Raw genomic sequence first — 19,228 nt, forward strand, 5'->3', positions numbered from 1 at the left:
AGGAAGAGAGGAACAAAACAATGCATTTGTCATCACGTTATCGCGAATATCATGAAATTAATATATCTATCCAAACTTAAAAACAATTTCATAATTATTTAAACACCTTAAAACTGTCAAAATTCTCCAATAAAATGTAATACTAAAATAAACAATTCGAATCGAAACTCAAGATCGACAATCTTCTTATAATTGAAATTTGTCCCAGACGGCATCCCGGTCACAAATAAAGTAATTAAACTTGGCTGATAGCAATCGGCCGGGTATCGATGACATTAAACAATCAATGACTTGATTTAATCGCCCGGGTCTATAATGGCCGGCGGTGACAGGGAAGTATATGGCAGAGGTTGGAATGTTCGTGGTGGTACTCCTGTATTCGGGTTAGGTTAGAATGCACGTGGTGGTTCTATTTTTGTTAGGTTATGATTTGTTACTGTTTTCATGTGATTATAACGATGGAAATATGTTCGATTATGATACTTCCTGATACTTCTATTAGGAAAGATAAATGAAAGAGTCATAGAGAGTGATAAAGATATATATTCGATACTAGCTTCCGCCCGCGACTCCGTCCGCGCGGATGTCCGTCTTCGCGTGGATGGTTTATTTCTCCATTTTGAGTAACTCTGACGACATCTTATAAATGATGACATATTATACAACAGACAAAAAAAATTTTTATCACATATTTGGGTTTGGAATCGATCCAGTAGCACCCCCTGCTATTTATTATTTCAATATTTTCAATGTACAGAATTGACCCTTCTACAGATTTATTATATGTATAGATTTAAATGTTTGTATACAAAAACGGGTACACTCAATTATTTTTCGAACGATGTTATATTTTAAATATTTATTAGTTAGTAACATGAAGTATTAAAATAAAGGGCTAAGGGTTTTTTGTGATTTTTAAATTTACCATTTTATGATATTTGTTCTATCTCAATGAAATAAGACAACGATTTACTAAAACACATGTATCAAACAATAAATAGCAAACCTTGATAATGTGTAATGTTACAATAATATCGAATATTATGGAACCGTTCCTTGCGTGACCAGCGAGCCATTAACTTATCAATCTTCTACTTAATATATCTTAAAGAAATCTCGACGATTGTATAACTTATTCAGCTGATAGAAGTGTATGTAATAATAGATGATATGTGACCTTTATCAAACTGGCCGACATGTTGCCATATTGCAACCTTTGCTGTCGGCCATGTCGGCGTAATGTTCAATTTTTCCTGAGGGTTTCGGTGGTCTGATTAATGTATGATTGGTAATGGAACATTGTAAAAGTACATATTTATTAGAATTAGACTGTTAAATTTATATAGTAAGGACGTTTGGAGCGAGATCGGTATTTGTATTTATCGTTGTATTATTAACTATGAAATATACTAATTTAAACAATTATTTTTTAATTTTTCTGCTCACGAATGGAAAGAAATAATTGAACAATTTTCACTTCCTGAATACATAATTTATATCGAATTGGGAATGATATTATTTATGTAACTTTATTCAAGCGTAGCATTTTTACACAGACACGAAATACTTTTATTACTCTAAATTATAAAAAAATGTAACAGTAAGAATGTTCTGTGAAATTGAGCAAAGCCTTTTGAATAGAGGCGTGATAGTTACGTACTAAAGTTCCATTTAAATGGAATTTTAATGTGTGCTAAGTCTTAAAATCTCAGATAATCGATACCAGGACTGAACCATTAAAGTAGTCGTTAAATCCGCATCAAGTTACAATGACGTCACCGAACGCATAACGCTCCCGATTTATCGCCACCATTAACAGGGAAATAATAATTCCACACTTTATCGTCTATAAAAGCGATTTGATATCTCGTTTGATAAATTATTCAATTTTAACCGACGTACACGGGTGGTATGCGACAGCGGGTCGGTGCGTGAATAGTAGATTTATTTCAGGATACGTTCTCAAAGTTGGTAAGATCTTAAGGGATATTTTAATCACTAGCCTTTTCAACATTTTTTTACGTTTGTTACATTGTATTTTGTAAATGTAAAATTTTAGCTTTGTTTTAGAAAACGTAGAGAAAGCAGTTCTTAAAAATTCTATATTTTATATTCATAAGTTTTTAACTGTATTGTTTTTAAAAGTCACATATTTAACACAATAAAGCCAATTGCTAAACGTTCTTGTGTCACTGAAATCACTATATTACGAGCACAATAGCGTCGGAAAAAGCGTTATGAACTATCAAGACATAAAGCGGTCATTCACACCTACAACAATACAGGTAAAGAAAACTTCAGAGTTACCGCGTTTCCGTGAGATGCGGATATATTTCATGAGATACCGTGCACTGGGGTCATTATCACACATAATTTATGAAGTCTTAATACTAAGCATCTATGGTCCAGGAAAGATGTGAAGAATTTGATTCAATTACTGATTACGTAGATACATTGAATTATAAATATACTAGTGTTCCGCCCCGTCTTCGCTCGGATGCTTGGGATTAAAGGGACAGACGGACAATGCAAACTTGTTTTATACAATAATATAGAGATACTACGTATTCTCACTATACGGTATAACTAGCCACACTTATATACTCAGCTATATCTATATGGTATTTAAGATTATTAATTTTCTAGGTACTAATTTCATCAAAAACAGTCTAGACAACATGCGTGATTGAGTTAACAATTCAAGAATCTCAACACTTGTAATTAATAATAATTTTCATATTTATGTTGAATGATTAATATTAGACTGAGATTAAGCACTTTTTAACGAAATTAAAAGATCATTTATTATATTATGCTGGATCGGTAATCGGGTTGATTTAAATTTGATCAACTCCACCCTCTTTCTTCTTACCAAATATTTAAGTTAAAATTTCGATAAGAATTTTTTTTTAATTTATTATCTTTAAAATCATTTTAAACCAAACCTTTTCAGCGAAATAATATTTTAATTTACTATTTTACATTTTTCTCAACTGCAGCTTTTTGCAGTAATTCTCAATACATTAAAACAAAAAAAGCCAAAAGCCTAACACAATTAAATCCCCACACGAAATTAATAATACCACCTACAGCAAAGAAATCCTTTCTATACCGCATTTGACGAGCTTGTCCCAAAAACCCAAAAACCGTTCTCAGCATTAAGAACCAGTAAATTGAATTACGTAGCTAACGTTCCCTCACTAAGTTGTTTAGGAGTGCCTCAGCCTCTATGCGTCCCATTTGGACGTGGAAAATGAAATCATAATTGGAGTATCGAAACTTATATGGTCGTAATGGACCAAGATTTTGTTGGGCATATTTATTTTATCTATGTGTTTGTAATGTATAATACACACTACAAACAACTTTTTTACAATAAACTTATACAGGGTTACTTGTAAAACACCAGCAACCTCGCAGGACATGATAGCTAACATCATAAGTAACAACATTTGTTCTACGACTTTTGATAATTTTTTAGATTTTATTTTCATACAAAAATAAATATTCATTTAATTTTCCGTTTGAATATTACAAACTCTACGCGCATCCCAAAAATGACGTAAACAAGAAGTGAACGAGAGGGGGAAGAAACGTGCGCGGGCGTCCCGTCGTCCTTCTGATAATGAATAGAACATAGACTTACAAATGTTAGGAGAGTACAATAAAAGCTTAAAAAATCATTTAAAAATAATTTATTGCGTTATGCCAATAGTCGTAGAACAAATGTTGTTACTTATGATGTTAGCTATCATGTCCTGCGAGGTTGCTGGTGTTTTACAAGTAACCCTGTATACAGGAACCTATAGAATTAAATTTAGTTTAACAAATGAGTGATAAAAATAATGCAGTAGTAAGGTTTAATATTATTAATAAACTTGCATCATCAAAGAAGAAGACATGATGTAGATTTTTTAGTATTGGTAGTAGTATTTGTTTGTACTGAATCTTTAAATAAATTCAGTATGAAATCAATTTGCGCTGCATGAATTTTATGAAATGCATTATCACACTCCACAATATCTAAGTGACATAAACTTAATCAATATCAACTTCAAAACCATAATCATACTATTCCATATAACCCAGCTGCTAAAATATACCCAACATGCCAGCAGTGTTTTAAAATCCAGGGAGCATTCGTTGTTTGAAAGAGACGCGGTGTTAGCAAACTTTTATATTTCAAGTTCGACGGGTTATTTTGTCGGAATGGTCACCTCCAAAGTTCCACACAGAAGCGTCAACAGTCAGTGTCACTTCTTCGGGAAGTTACTTTAAAATATTTACGACTCGAACTTTATATAGGAAAAAGGGACCTATAGCAAATTTATAGTTGTTAGATAGACGCGAGTTTGAGATATCTTATCTTTCTGCTTTGTCATTTGAAATTTATTTGTGTTAGTGTGTTTCGAGTGTTTCTTTTGGGATGTTTTGTTTTATCGCTTCTTTATTGTTTTTAGTGAGTTGACTTTTATCTTTGCTTTACTTTATGTGGATACTGTTGAGTTTATCTAAACACTTACATATTACGATGATATACTGGATTTAAAGCAAAATACTTAAGCGTTCATATACACTTCACTGTATAGTAAATAGCAATAAAATTAGAATATTAATTATCTTAGGTATGATTAAAATTCATGAAATGTATTCCAACATTTTAAACTGTAATTATTATTCATCAGCAATTTCATCAGATTCAACTCCGAAATTTGAAAATCCGAGTGTCTGCAAACAATTTGTTTCCAAAGCGTTAGTGAGCCAATTTTATTGTTATTAGCACAGCCTAAAAGTTGTTTGAATTGTCGATAAGGCTTATGTCATTAATTTTAACTTAACATAACAGAAATTATTATTAGAACTGAATTACTTCCATCATTCCATATAAAAAAATCGCCATTTTTAATTCCAAATTTAAACAAAGAACGATTAGCGTCAAAAAGTGCACAGATAATAAAAATTCACAGTCGAGTGGCCAGTGAAAATTAACACGCAAAAATATAATAAACATAGTATTTAGTGTTAGAAGGTCGATTTATCAACGTGTCGCCCGCGGTCAGGCCGACAGGCTCAGATAATAAAACAAAGGAACATGGTAGCCACAATCCTGCTGGTTCCATTTTTGGACCTTTGTGCCGCGTGCGTGTGACATACACGTCAAAGATTTTTTGTAACCTTTGAAATTTTATAACGTTGTTGTATTCATTTTTTAATTTTGGTCAACTAACTATAGGTTACTTTTACATTGTTTTTGATAACGTTTTTTGTATCCAAAACATAAAGATCGTTGTTGTTGTTGCTGTCATTTTTGTATTTTTTATTATTATAAATATTTTTATTTATATTAAAAATTAATAACTTATACTTTCTTATTTGGGTACAGGTTCAAAATCTCGTTTAAAATATGTTGTTTTAATAATCAAATTCCAACTAAATACATGCCCCAAATTTGTCTCTTTTCCCCTATTATAAGAGTTTTGTAAATAATTACAATAAAATTGTCGTAGCTTGTATTTGTTCGCGTGCAGGATGTCATTACATATTTACATCGCGGTTTGTGGCTTTACAATTATGGTTACAAGTGTATTTATACGCTGTGATTTGTTATTTTTAATAAACAATGTGATAAAGGACATTTATTAAGTCACAGAACTTAATATTTTATATGTTCTGTGTTTTAAGTATTGGAATAATCATTAAATTTAAATCACAAAATATCGCTATTAATTATTATGAAGAAATGATTGATTTCTGGGACAAATTTTTTGTGTTTTAGCATCAGTATTCTATGTATTTCTGGAACACATTTCTTTGCGTTTTTCTATCACTATTCCTTTAATTTTACAAAACAATCAATAACTTATAAAATGTTAAATGAATCCCTTGAAACAGTAAGCAATTAAATCTTGTATCCGAACCGTATAAAAATCCGTTCCATTAATTCAAAAACCAACGAAGGGTAGGCAAATATTTTCCAATCGTCAAAGTAAATAATTTGGTTTCATCAAAATGATTGATCGGAACCCAATTTTCTGTCCAAGTTCGCTTCAGTAAATAGCTTGAAAATGATTAACGGGGTATATTTTTAATTCTCGATTACGAATTATTCGTGTGTGCTTTGTTTTGGTGAGGGTATCTTTTAATGTCACTGATCAAATGGTTTAATATGTGCTCATGTGGCGTGTATTGAATTCCATGTACAAAGATTTCGATAAGGCTACTAACACATGCACATGAGCAATATCATCAATTGTGTAAATGTTTGACATGTTTATACAAAACGTCCTGAATAAGAAATAAAATTAATGAAATACCTAGTTCAGGAGAATATTATGGATCACAAATCAGTAGAGATTTTCAATCAAACATTTCCTCTACTCATGTAATAATATCAAATCTCTTGTCTGTTTATGCTCATCTGTATACAAAGGTAAAATAATAATATAAGAATGTATCGAGTAACAAATCATAATAGAGCTTTCAAAACATAATTTAATACTCAATCAAACTCCAGTTTTTGCTGTAAGTCTTTTAAAGAAACAAAGTATTACTGCACAATAATATACGTGAACATTACACTGGCATTAGACATGCCTAGACGATTAGACCGTGAGCGCTGACGCAATGTGAATGAATAAATTTTGTTATTCAATTCTCGTTTCCTCGTGAATATCTTTCGAACATTCTACTTCTTTCTTAGTATTTTAATGATGTACAGTACGTTCGCGGAATTGCAATTTTGTTCGGACTCAAAGACTGACTCTTTTTGTTTTGTGAAAAACAACGTTTTATGAATTGCATGAAATTGAGATTTCTCCTTTGGTAATTCTTGTTATTAGTTTCGTTTCTGAATTAGCCTTAGGATAAGTTGTGCAAACGATTTGTTAATCTTGTAAAATTATCTGGTAAGTATGTGTGGTAGAGTTTAAAGAACATATTATAGTTACTAAGGAAATTAAAATAGACTTTGTTGATTTAGAAATAAGTATATTGGAAAGAGATACGATTTCTTTTACTAGAAGAATTTAATTTGAAAGGTTACACGCCAAACCTTAAAGACCAGCATCGTTAACATATTAATTATTCATAAAAATGATAAACGGTTTAATAATGTCCCACTTTAGGGTCGCAGGTATCTTACGAGGGACAAGGTAATCCACTACGGTGCCCAATTATGGTTTAATTTGGGACGACATAATACATATTCCATCCAACCCGTTAGCAATGCTATTCAATGATCTCATTCCGTCGTTTGGGCGCGAGCCCTTAGGGATCTGACAAAGCAGGTAGGTAAATATTATTTTTATTTGCGTTTAAAAACAAATATTGAATTGACGTACGATTTATGTAGATGTAGAGTATTTCAGGAATTATTCTAAATAGAGATATATAATTCCAAGTCAATTACCAAAACACATGCCTCAACTTTGATTGCAATCAATAAATATATGAAAAAATGAAAAATTTCTTTATTAGTTTCCAAAAATGTTATACATAATATAGTTATACATAATGTATATATTTATGTAATGTATGTAATGTATATAGTTGTACATAGTGTATGTAATATAGTTATACATAATATAGTTATTATACAAGTGAACTAATCTATATACTTATAAAATATGTTATAATGTAGAGAAATATATCTTTTATTTACTTATGTTTATAATAAAGTATCTTATAGTGACTCTATGAGAAGAAATTAAACATTTCGATACGTCAAATATTCTAGTCTTTAAAAAAATATTTATAAAGCATTTGAATGCCATAAACTAAATATCATACACATCAAACAGATAATTTGTCGAACATCTAGTACCCAGTAGGTATCCGGTCGAAGTGACAACCTCAGCGTCCGATACAATGAGTGTCTTTGAGCATTGGTACCGTTATTAAATAACTTCGTCGAAGTTGTGTAGCTACAGCAATCGAAACTTCCTTCAGCCGATACATTGCTCGCTATATTAGAATGTCAAAGCGAGCGTTAAGGAAAGTTCTTTTGAAAGACGCATTGTATTACGTTCTGAAGGGAATTGTTTACATCGTATTTCTGTGATACAATCACGTTTAATTTTAAAGGGTTGTAATTTTTGCATTATTCGCGCAGTTTTCTCTAAATAAACAATACAGATAACCAAAACCCAATAGGTTAATATAATATACTGGGATGATTTTGTAATCTCATTTCACAGAGTAATAAGAGCTATTATTCCATGAAACGTTACGCCTATCCCTACAAAATACAAACGGTTGTTGAAACAAAAGCGAAAGCAATTTAGGCTTTAATTGCGACTAAATATTCAAACCGATGCTTTTAATATATTCTAATATTATTGAAACTGCACCGTAGCAAATCCAAACACCGAACAGAAGGTTCTAGCTACAAGGAACTAACCGCATACATTAATATGGTAACCAAAATATCTTCGCAAGAGAATTCGCACAATATTATTGTAAACTAAAACGCGCTCCAGTTTTTAAATTAACTTACCATTGAATTTTATGCAAGATAGTAAATGTAACGTTTAAAATGTTTTACTGTTATGTCTGAGTATTTTGTTCGCAACGCGTTTGTATGTAATATCGAGGTGACGTTAAATAGGTTATATTTCCCGTCGAGTTAGCTGAATAACAGGTTACAGGTTTAACTTTCAAAGAAAATGTATTTATTTATTTGACAATTTAATGCACCTAGTTGAAAATATTAACAAGTATACAATAAATGTATGATGTATCTATAAGTATGCCAATTATAACCATCTTATTATTATCAGCAAGATAGTTAGTAGAAGATTATTGCAAAAAAAAATTAAATGAATATTAAAATCTTCTGCTGACCCTACTTTGCATAATTGCTCATTCCAAAGAGTATTATAAAGTAAAGAAGCTAAAATAACGTCAGAAGAATTGCAGCTTTTTATTAAGACCATAAATATTATAATACCAAATTAAAAAAATAAAAAAAAACAGATACAACACACGGTTATGATATCGTTTTATAGTTTTATAATCTACCTAATGTAAACGACAATTCATCGCTAAATAAATTACTATAATATCTAAGAACTGCGTGTTTAAACTATATTGCCCTTGTAGAGCAATTATGTCGTGATATGTATCTCAGTTATGTTTACGCGGCGTAAAAAATACGTGCTTACGTAATTGAATTATAAGGCGGGAATTACGCGTTTTGTTTAACGTTGTTACGTTGACGTTTTGATGAAAATCGCACGTTAATTTCAATTTACGTTATTTACTTTACTACAGTATTGACATAACTCCGTTATCTTCTTTATTATTATTAAAAGATAACCAAATTGTAATTTTAACGTTTTATTTTTAACTTAATCTATAGCTATAAATTTTCGTTTCTAAAGTACGATTTTATATGTTTGACTAGTTTAAGTTAAAGTTAATCGTTATTATAGTACAATAAGTCAACACGAGTCAACTTTCACTACGTGTGTAATATTCATTCAAAAGAAAATTCATTGAAAAAAAAAACAAAACAACACGTCAAAGCTAGCTTTATTTGAAATTAAAAACATACGAGTGAAGACACAAAAACCGCAACTGTGACAAAAATAATAAATAAATAGCAAAAACACGTTTTCAGATTTTTCACCATAATATCTCCATATACAATTTTAGGTAAAATTTCTCCAAACCGAGTGAAGGCTACCCAATAATTAAATTCGACTCATCAAAAGCTATAACTAGTGATGTCCGAGTAGCGAGTTATCGATGATACGAATTTATCGATTTTTCAACGAGGATGTTATTATGTGTGTTAATATTTCATGTCATGTATTTATTATGACGTCATTGTTCCATAATTTATTTTTAAATGCTTTTATTCCTTTTTTACAGGTATAAATTGGATCATCACAACGACGAATATAATATAAACCTTGTGAATGTTCTGAAATATAGTATTGAGTAACATTGTTATTTGAATTTTTTTCAAGCAGTTGCTGCTTTTATTTTTAACTCGTGGTCAATAATTTTCCAAATAACTTCCCTAAGCATGATAACAGTAACTCGTAAAACATTTCAGAGAAACAAACTCCTTTATATAATTTTTTCATCACACACGGAAACGGTAGCGCGAAAATTGTAACCAAATGGAATAAAAACATTTCAAAACACACCAACGTTTCAAATGAATTACAACTTACAATAAAAACAGCTATTAAATATAGATATAGCCGTGTTAACCCTTCGGTACCAATTTTACAAAATGAGGTGTTGTAATAATCGTCACAGTCACGCAACAATACATTTGGTGTTATTAAAACGACTGAATGAAACTTGTTGCGTGGCGTTTGCGTTTTTCCCTCTTCATTAAAGAACTCTTGAAAGTTTTTGCCACGCTTAGGTCTAGTGCTGATAAGAGCAATTATAACTCGACATTCACGTTTTACGTTGTTTGTATTTAAATGTTTGTTGTAGAAGGTTATTGTAATTTATGCATGTTTTCTTGCAACGGTTGAATGTCTGAAAATAGATTTTATGTAATACTATTGGCTTAGGTTTGGCTTTTTGTTCTATATTTTTATATTTAATGTATTTTTTAAACATTATTGAACTCTCTTGTCAGCAACAAAACAATTTTACAAGCTCAAAACATAGTTCGTCAGAAAATAATTCAAGTAGTCCTATTTAGTACCTAGTCTTAATCGATATCGATAAAGTAGCCGTGTCCATCACTAAGTGTACCACGTTTAAGTTTCTATAATTTCCTTAGGGGTTAAGTCTGGAATGTATTTGACGATAGCCACCAACTGAATTATTAACCCGTCCCTGTTCCAGGGGTCACTTTGGCCACGAAATATTTGTGATCGATAGATATTATCATTCATATTGCGGGGTCCATTCATTGGGATATTAGTTAAACGTCTATTATTGTATAACTTTCCGACGATTTGAATTGAAGTGATATTATGAACTTCACTTTTGTCTATAGGTTTCTAAAAACGTATTTTTTGTGAATGATTTTCAGTATTTGTTTATGTAGAAGGAAAGTGGCTGTGTTTATAAATAGAAACACATCTATTCTGCATTGTTGTGATATGTAATTTATAGCGAGCACTAATCGATATGTATATTTTTAACTCGACCAATTTAATATTTGATTGCAAACCATAACAATTCTGACATAACTCATGATTGACGAAGGTATTGTGGTTGAGCCAATATTTAGTAAGCACTTCAATTGACGTTTGAAATAATAACTTCAATACGAATCGGAAATATCAATATTTAACCAGTCGCCGGTCACGTTTGGTCCTCGGTCGCCGCAATAATTTTCTATTAGATTTTTAGTCAGATAAGAAATGTGGCTGAGTGAGGTCCGTGAATTGGAGGGTGCAGACGTGTCCCATTACGCTCTCGGAGTTAAAATATTTCTTCAAAGTTTCTTTTTATTAAAGGGCGACGTAAGTTTGTGTGAAATTTTGATTTGGGCGTACGTTCTTGGTTTATTTTTGGATGTCGTTATTTTTCGTATTCTTGGTTTTAAATTCGTTTTCTCATACGCAGGTTTTTTATTTGTGAAGTTTATGTTATTTATTGTAATAGATTGAGTAGCTTCATCTTCATCACATGTACTAATTTTTGGATATGTTTTGTATTGTTCTCGAGGCGCCACTTACAGTTAGTTCAATAACAATAAATTATTTACCTCCTCTGTTTTCACTATCTGCTGGTTTAACCTGTATTGCTCGATTCATCTGAAACAAAAAATACATAAATAAGCAATTATACAAAAAAAAAACACTCTTCCAAAATGTAATGCACCTTTAACTTTACAAGAGATAAAAATATTACTGAGATCCTTTATGCGATTTTTATACTATGTACTTGCTGATCTCTTAGTGGTGATATTTTCATAGAAGTTTTACAAATTATCCTTATGCATAATCAAGATTCATTTAAAATCAAATATACATTTCCATAACCGTTTCATTAATAACCCAATTAGCATAGTTATTAGCCACTAAATCCAAAATAGGGTCTAATCGGCCACTATATTGCATTAGTGGTATTGGAGTGTTAAATAAGGCTCTTCTCGTTTCATTATTATAAAACTAGCTAGAGCCTGTGGCATCACTTGCGTGATACTCGCATAAAAATAGTAAATAATACCAAAGTACAATTTTATTTATTTATTTAAGATAAAATGAATATATTTATAAAGAAATATCTCTACCAAATTTCTTACATATTCGATATTATAATATAATTATCATAAACAGGCTAATTTATCTTTACATCAAATTATATTCAGCAGTTTTTACCCAACAGAGTAACAAACATCCTTACAAACTTTCACGAAAGTAAAATACTAGCATAGAACAGGATAGGGATAATATCAGTGTGATTCTGCGTGTTCCCCCACGCTGGATTCCAATAAGGGCAAATTTACGTAGTTATTCGAAAACATTGTACACTGACGAGCTCGCATAATTAAAGTGACTGGCTTAGATGTGGTCGCGCATAGTTGTTGATTACAATTAACATTCGTTATTGAGCTACTCATAGTACGAATGAATTATTCATACGAAATCGTAGGGTTTTTAATTTTTATTTGTGTTAAAAATTATGAAAGATATTGAGATAATAATAAACTATAGAGCAGCGTTATGGATGTTATTCATTTCTTATGTATCTAATTATCTGTATGTGTTTCTTATGTAGGTACCTATTGTTTTACTCAAGAGAGTTGGTATACAATTTTTAGTTTTATGCTTACGTTTTTTCATGAATGAATAGAGGAATATTTTTACAAATATGAATTAACCTAATTCATATTTCGCATGTTTATTTCAGTCCGTATGTCCTGTTTAGTCTGGTTTAATTGAAAACAGTCTAAACGATGTTTTTCTTCATAAATATGTAGTTTATTTCCTCCAATATGCGATACACAATCCCTTAGCTGAAGCGCAATGAACCCAGGTCTTGTTACCTGAACAATTTCTGAGAAACTTTTCTAAAATATAAGCTCTTGCACCCAGTAAACTAGCTTTCTAGGGACATAAAATGAAATTACTCGTGCTTTCTCAACTTTGCTGCAACGAGTGAGAGAGATGCCAGATGGGCGGAGCGAAGGCTCGATAGGTATATGTTGTAGATCAAAGAACAACTAGATATTATTGAGTTAAGTGATAGGCGACACAGGTCTGTTGTAGTGGAAGTAATTGATGGTTTTTTTAATGGTTTAAAAGTGATTGAAAGTTTTTTTATTAAATCACAAATTAATATTGAAATTAAAATAAATAATCGAATTAGATTTTGTTGTTGCTCTAATAATTTAATCAACTCCATTGCATTTTACTATCTTTAAAGTCAATCCAACAATCCGTGTTGGTTATTTAAATTATAACGATCACTTCAGCATAATTCAAACTCTTGTCAATGTCACAATGTCACAAATTTTATTTAAAATATTATGTTAATATTTCCAGTACTTTACTAAGTCTCAAAAGAATAACTCAAGTCACCCCACTTTGATCTAGAAAACGCCGCGGGCCATTGCTAGTCTATATTATAAAACAGAAGCGCAAGAAAACAATAAAATGTCAGTTACATTATCAAGACGAATAGGAAAGCGCAAGCTGCTACGATTTTGTGATGTCACGCTACGAGTGCTACGGGTGCTACGACGGCGCTACGAAATTGAACTTGTCACCCTGTCGCCTTCTACGAATGTTAGCGCTTAGTTTTCCGCGATAATATTATTGTTTTATTTAATTGCTTTATTTTTATTTACATAAAATGTAACAAATTTTTACTTGTTTAAGAAAAATTTTCAATTCGTTATCGAACTTCTTACTTTAGTTTTTGTTATAATATTAACCGTTCTTTCACGCTTATGCGGCTGATTGGGTCTAGACGAAATTTACATTTTTGAAATACGTTACGATTGTGACTCTACTTGCTTCAGATTCATTCATTTATTCAGCCTTTGTTAAAAGTTATAAACAAAGCCAAACAAAGTCATGAACAAAGGCAAAAGATCCAGATTAAGTTACACAAATAAACATTAACGTCTCTGCTTTCCTCAAAAATACTACACAAAAATTTTAAAATTTTGTTTAATAAAAATCGTAAACAATTCGCACAATACCCTCTTCATTCAACAATCGGATAAAAACAATTACAGAATCCCCAAAATACATTTCCCGTTTCAACTTGAAGAAATAATAAGTAGAGGCTCCTTCAGGGATTACAGGAGCGGCATGCTCCGCGTAATAATATTTTTATTTAATAGCCTCTGAGATGTTAAGGTCTAATTGTTCTTGTAACTTGTCTTGAAGGATATCATTTCGTGCTTTTCGCGTGTGTAAGCTATGGCTGTTGTGACTGATGGGAGATAAGTGTAGCTCTTCGTAGCTTAGCTCGAAGGCATGGTTCAGTTCAATTTTAGGACATGTTTAGGTAATTTTTTGACTAGAAAATTGAGTTGTGATTAAGATATGGTGTATATTACTATTCTTGTTGCCCAAAGTCTGCTCAGCAAAATAACTATTCAAGAACTTACAACCATAATTTGACATAGTTTTTTGAGCACAATCTAAAATGTGAATGTGGTATAAAAATTTAACTTAAAGTAAGGACTTAATTCAGTGATTAGTTTGAAGGTTTATGTTGTTAAATAATTGTATTTTACCAGTCCAAGTAAGATAACACGTCTGCTATTAAAAATAAAACAAAACTTAAGCTCATAATCCAAAAAAAAAAATCATCATTATAGTGCAACATTATGTTCATGAATGATGGCTAAATACAAAAATGGACATTAAATTATAGTGAAGATAATATCTCTCGATCGTGTTATCATAAATGACAGGTGCTTTTGTCATACTATTTCAAACCGTAATGCATTCACTAAAGGTTCAAAATCGCGTTACGTCCTCGATGGAATTGAATTAGAATTAATGTTGTAAATGAATGCTTTGTGTGTGTATTTTTTCTTTGACAGTTCCTGGATGTTTGATAAATTACTGACACGTTATTGAAAATGTGTTACTTAATAACGTATGCTATTTCTCTTTTAAGTTTCATGTGGTATGAAAATTAATAAATACACTACAGATAAAAAAAGGGAAATCTCTCCACTCGTATTCCGCCTCCTCCATTTGACAAATCTATCACATAGCACACATAATATATCAAGTTTCAGAAGTTGCAAACACAATCAACTTATATTTGTCATCGCTGCAAACTAATGTATCGGAGTTTCCAATTAATATTGTACGATAATAATAACGTTTGTAGCAATTTATACTCTGCTAATACTTGATTATTGACGGATTCCAGTCTGTGACGTCACTTTGTTTTATTATTCGGGAATTCGTATGTGAATTACCTAATAGTCTAGTTATTCAGGAGCTGGAATTTGACTTTAATAAATGTATTTTTATTTACATTTTAGGCTATATAAGTCTGAAATATTTTTACAGTACCATGTTTGTTGAAGGTGGTTGAAGTCTGTTCAGTATAATTATGATAAAATACGAAGGTAAAATACAGTCTTTAATACATTAAGTATTCTACTTTTAAGAGTGTTACTCTATGTCTGTTACATAAACATACATACTTTGTAGAATGTTACTGTTATTTTACCATACATAACTCTATGTAGAGTTAATAATCGATTATTTTGATGCCCCAGTAAATAAAAAGCTCCTTTCATACAACTCCAAATAAATCTAACACACTAGACATAACAAAAATAAACACGTCACATTCCTACGACATTATTACGAAAACACTACCGCCGGTTGGCTGTCAAGTTTGACATATTATTGTTGACAATGAACACAGATAGTGAATGTCACATTATTATAAGGATATTTTTTTGTATACATAATGAGTGTTCGATTGTGATGTGTTTTTAAATATTCATATTTTGGGGACGATTTCTGTTTGTCTGTGATATTTGGAAAACAGATTAATGATGTCGGGAAATGCTTCACAATAAATTATTGATTAAAAAAAGAATATTTTCGTGAACTAGACAGGTTAAAATTCTGATGGTTTTATCAGTAATGTTGAAAATTAATATATGAACATACTGTTTTCATATAATTTAGTAATTAATGCATGTAATATGAATAAACGGTATTATTATTATTACAATAAGCACCTGCCTCCTTAAATCTTCGTTGGTACAATTCTATTTTTTTAAATCAGGAATGAAAACACGAGAGTTCAATTCCTGAGCAGGTCAAATAAGTTTGTACGATATGTTTTTTCCGGTTCGTCTTTCATCCTCGTATTTTCGCAAGATCCAATTTTCTTCTTAAAATGTCTCTGTTTGTCTCAAACGAGTTTGCGAATGTATTGCAGCGTGTTTCGAGTTTGCTGTGTACTATTGTTTGAAGGAGATCACTCAGGACTGCAGACTATCGATGCTTTCATGCTTAATAATGTTTGAATATTGTAATCTCTCAATCTTAGATTAGGTTACAAAATATGACTCAATGAAAGGTAACTTTCAAAATTTGAATATAAGTTGCTTGTAATACTCATATTAATTATCTGTTCTGTCGCAAGTATAATGTAGTAAGTAGTTAATTTTATTGAAACAGTGTTTGAAGTGTTTCAACTAAATAATTTTGTTGAAGCGACGAAAAAGAACGCACCTTATAAAAGTCCAGTATAAAGCACGCGTAACATTTTGATTTAAGAAATTCGAAGAGCATAATCATATTATCTGACTACCCAAGTTCGCATATTTATTTAATAATACTCCCTCCTTGTAAAAATCTCGAAGCTCCATTACCTTCACTTAATTCCCTTTAGAGATAAGCCCAGAAAGTTGCCAAGGTCAGCGCAAGTAAGACTTTTTATGATAAATTTCATAATGAAAAATTTTGAATCCATTTAGCGATGATTATATTTTCATGAAAACTTCAAGTATAGAATATTAATTAACTGATCCTTTAGACCTTTTAAAATATGTATCCCAAAAATTTTATTAACGCTCATTAGCATTGCCAAAAGTAATTTATTAGCGGGGAATATTATGAATTTGGAATTTTTAGAAATATTAAATTTGGACGGATTCTTCGTGGGTTTGTGAATTGTGCTTCGTTGTCTTGGTAATTTTTTATAAATTAAATTGGGGCTCTTCTTCTATTTTTAAGATAATAATTATATTACGGTGGTTAGCTTTTCAATTTAACTATTGCACTTTGAGTATTGAATATATAAAACACTAGATTGTATACAAAACCTAACTACAAAGTCATAATTTATTTTAAAATCTCTTACTAACATTTTTCAAAGACTTCCAATTAATTAGAATTTATAATTGAAACACAAACCTTAAGAACTAAAATGACCAACGGAACAATAGCACAACCTAAGTCAAACAAGTGAAATTAGCTCATAATATTAAATTAATAAAGTTTACGCCCCGAGTTGAGAAATTCGAAACAAATTATTGGGTTTTGTTCTGAAGTAAAACCGATCATAAATTAGGGATCCGCGACCAATCGCTGGAAAGTGCTTTAATAGACGCGTAATTGCTTAGCCTTTGAAATATAATTATTATTAACGGTAGTGGTAGTAAAGAGTCATATTAATCTACTTATAAAATAAATAGGTCAGTAGTGTCTACAAGTCTAGTAAGCTACTTCCATATTTTACAGTATTTTTGTCATAGTCTATTTCTGTACAAATTAAATAAAATTTATTTATTTATTGCACACACAAAATAAATAGAGATACATAAATAGCAGATTTGAGGAAAATATGTACAAACGGTGGCCTTATTGCTATATAGCGATCTCTTCCAGGCTACCGTAAGTAATGCGTAAGGAAAGACGTAAAATTACATATAGAATGCAATTACTACGTATGCAACTGGGAATTACTACTATCACAATATTTCATAGTAACTAATAACTACTGACATACATTTTATTACAAAATATCATCTCACTATAACCTAACTTCATTGTATATTTATGTATTGCAACCAAGCATAACTTAACTATTTACGCTCTATAACATAACTGCATTGTATTTTTATGTTTAACGAAACATAACCTTATCTACTATTTACGCACTATAACCTGCATTGTATATACACTATTTACGTTACAACTTTCCTAACTATTGTGCCAAATTAAGACACGTTCGAAGAACAAATGACGGGGCTAACCATATAAGTTAGTCTATCAAACCCTAACAAAAAATGGACTCAACCTTCACAAGTAATGGGGCGTAGAAGGGATTCTTAGAAAGTTCACCAACTGCTGGTTAGGGTATGATAAAACTTTTTATGTTGTGCTTACGAGGGAACAGTTTCAGCATCGACATATTATATAGTACATATTTGGGATATTAAGGTTAACGGTGATGTAAAGTCGAAGGGTTTTATAAGATTTGTTTATGGTCGCAGTATGTTTATGAAGATATCTGAATATTGCCCTTCACAGATACATATTTATATATTTTTTTATAACAAACACATTTATATAACAAACAGAAGCATAGTAGTAAATTCTCAAAGTTCTGGACATTATGTTAATTGTGATCTGTTATAAAAGTATGTATGTAACGTGAATTGTAAATACCAAAAAGCTACTTAAAGTGAAACGCAGACATTTCATATTTAAAAAAGTGTTAATGTAACTATTTCAACGTCACATTATTAATGATTTACTACAAACATAAATAAAAAATTTATATATTTTCACGCATTACAAAATACTTGAAGAATTCTCGTTTATACTAATAAATCTAACAAACATACCTAGTAGGTACAGGCAAATATAAACTATACAACTTTGCGTGCGACAGCTCATCTACTTTAATTAAATAACACCCTCAAATCTAACCTCACACTTGTCAGTCAATTTTAATGAAACTTTGAGAATATCCACGGGATTTTGTTAGAGAATTTTCTCTAACATAAAATGACTTTATTGGAACATTGCCCTGCCGTTAAATTTAAAGTTACGACGCACGGCGTCAAGACGCTCTAGTGTACTTATAATTATTTTACGAAATGGTATTAAAGAGCAGAATCGAGCTTAAAAACTAACAGTAAAACACAATAGTTAACATTTAAATTATTTGTGATGAAAGTTTAAGGGGGCGGAATAAATAAAAAGAAAAGAAATCATAAACAAACGCTTTTATTAATATTTTCAACATTAAATAAAAATAAAAAAAATATACTGAACACTATAAATTTTTAATAGTGATG

The 19,228-nt window shown here is 30.8% G+C and overlaps 1 protein-coding gene across 1 annotated transcript in view; it reads right to left on the bottom strand.

The window, feature by feature from the left end:
- The window catches only part of LOC123693918 (CUGBP Elav-like family member 4), a 536,298-nt gene that overhangs the window by 121,391 nt on the left and 395,679 nt on the right, over window positions 1–19,228 (bottom strand). The window contains exon 4 of the mRNA XM_045639187.1: window positions 11,687–11,735. Coding sequence (XP_045495143.1) covers window positions 11,687–11,735 — 49 coding nt within the window. The remainder of the gene's footprint in view (window positions 1–11,686; window positions 11,736–19,228) is intronic.

Source organism: Colias croceus, chromosome 8, assembly GCF_905220415.1.
Source record: "Colias croceus chromosome 8, ilColCroc2.1".
Taxonomy (NCBI): domain Eukaryota; kingdom Metazoa; phylum Arthropoda; class Insecta; order Lepidoptera; family Pieridae; genus Colias; species Colias croceus.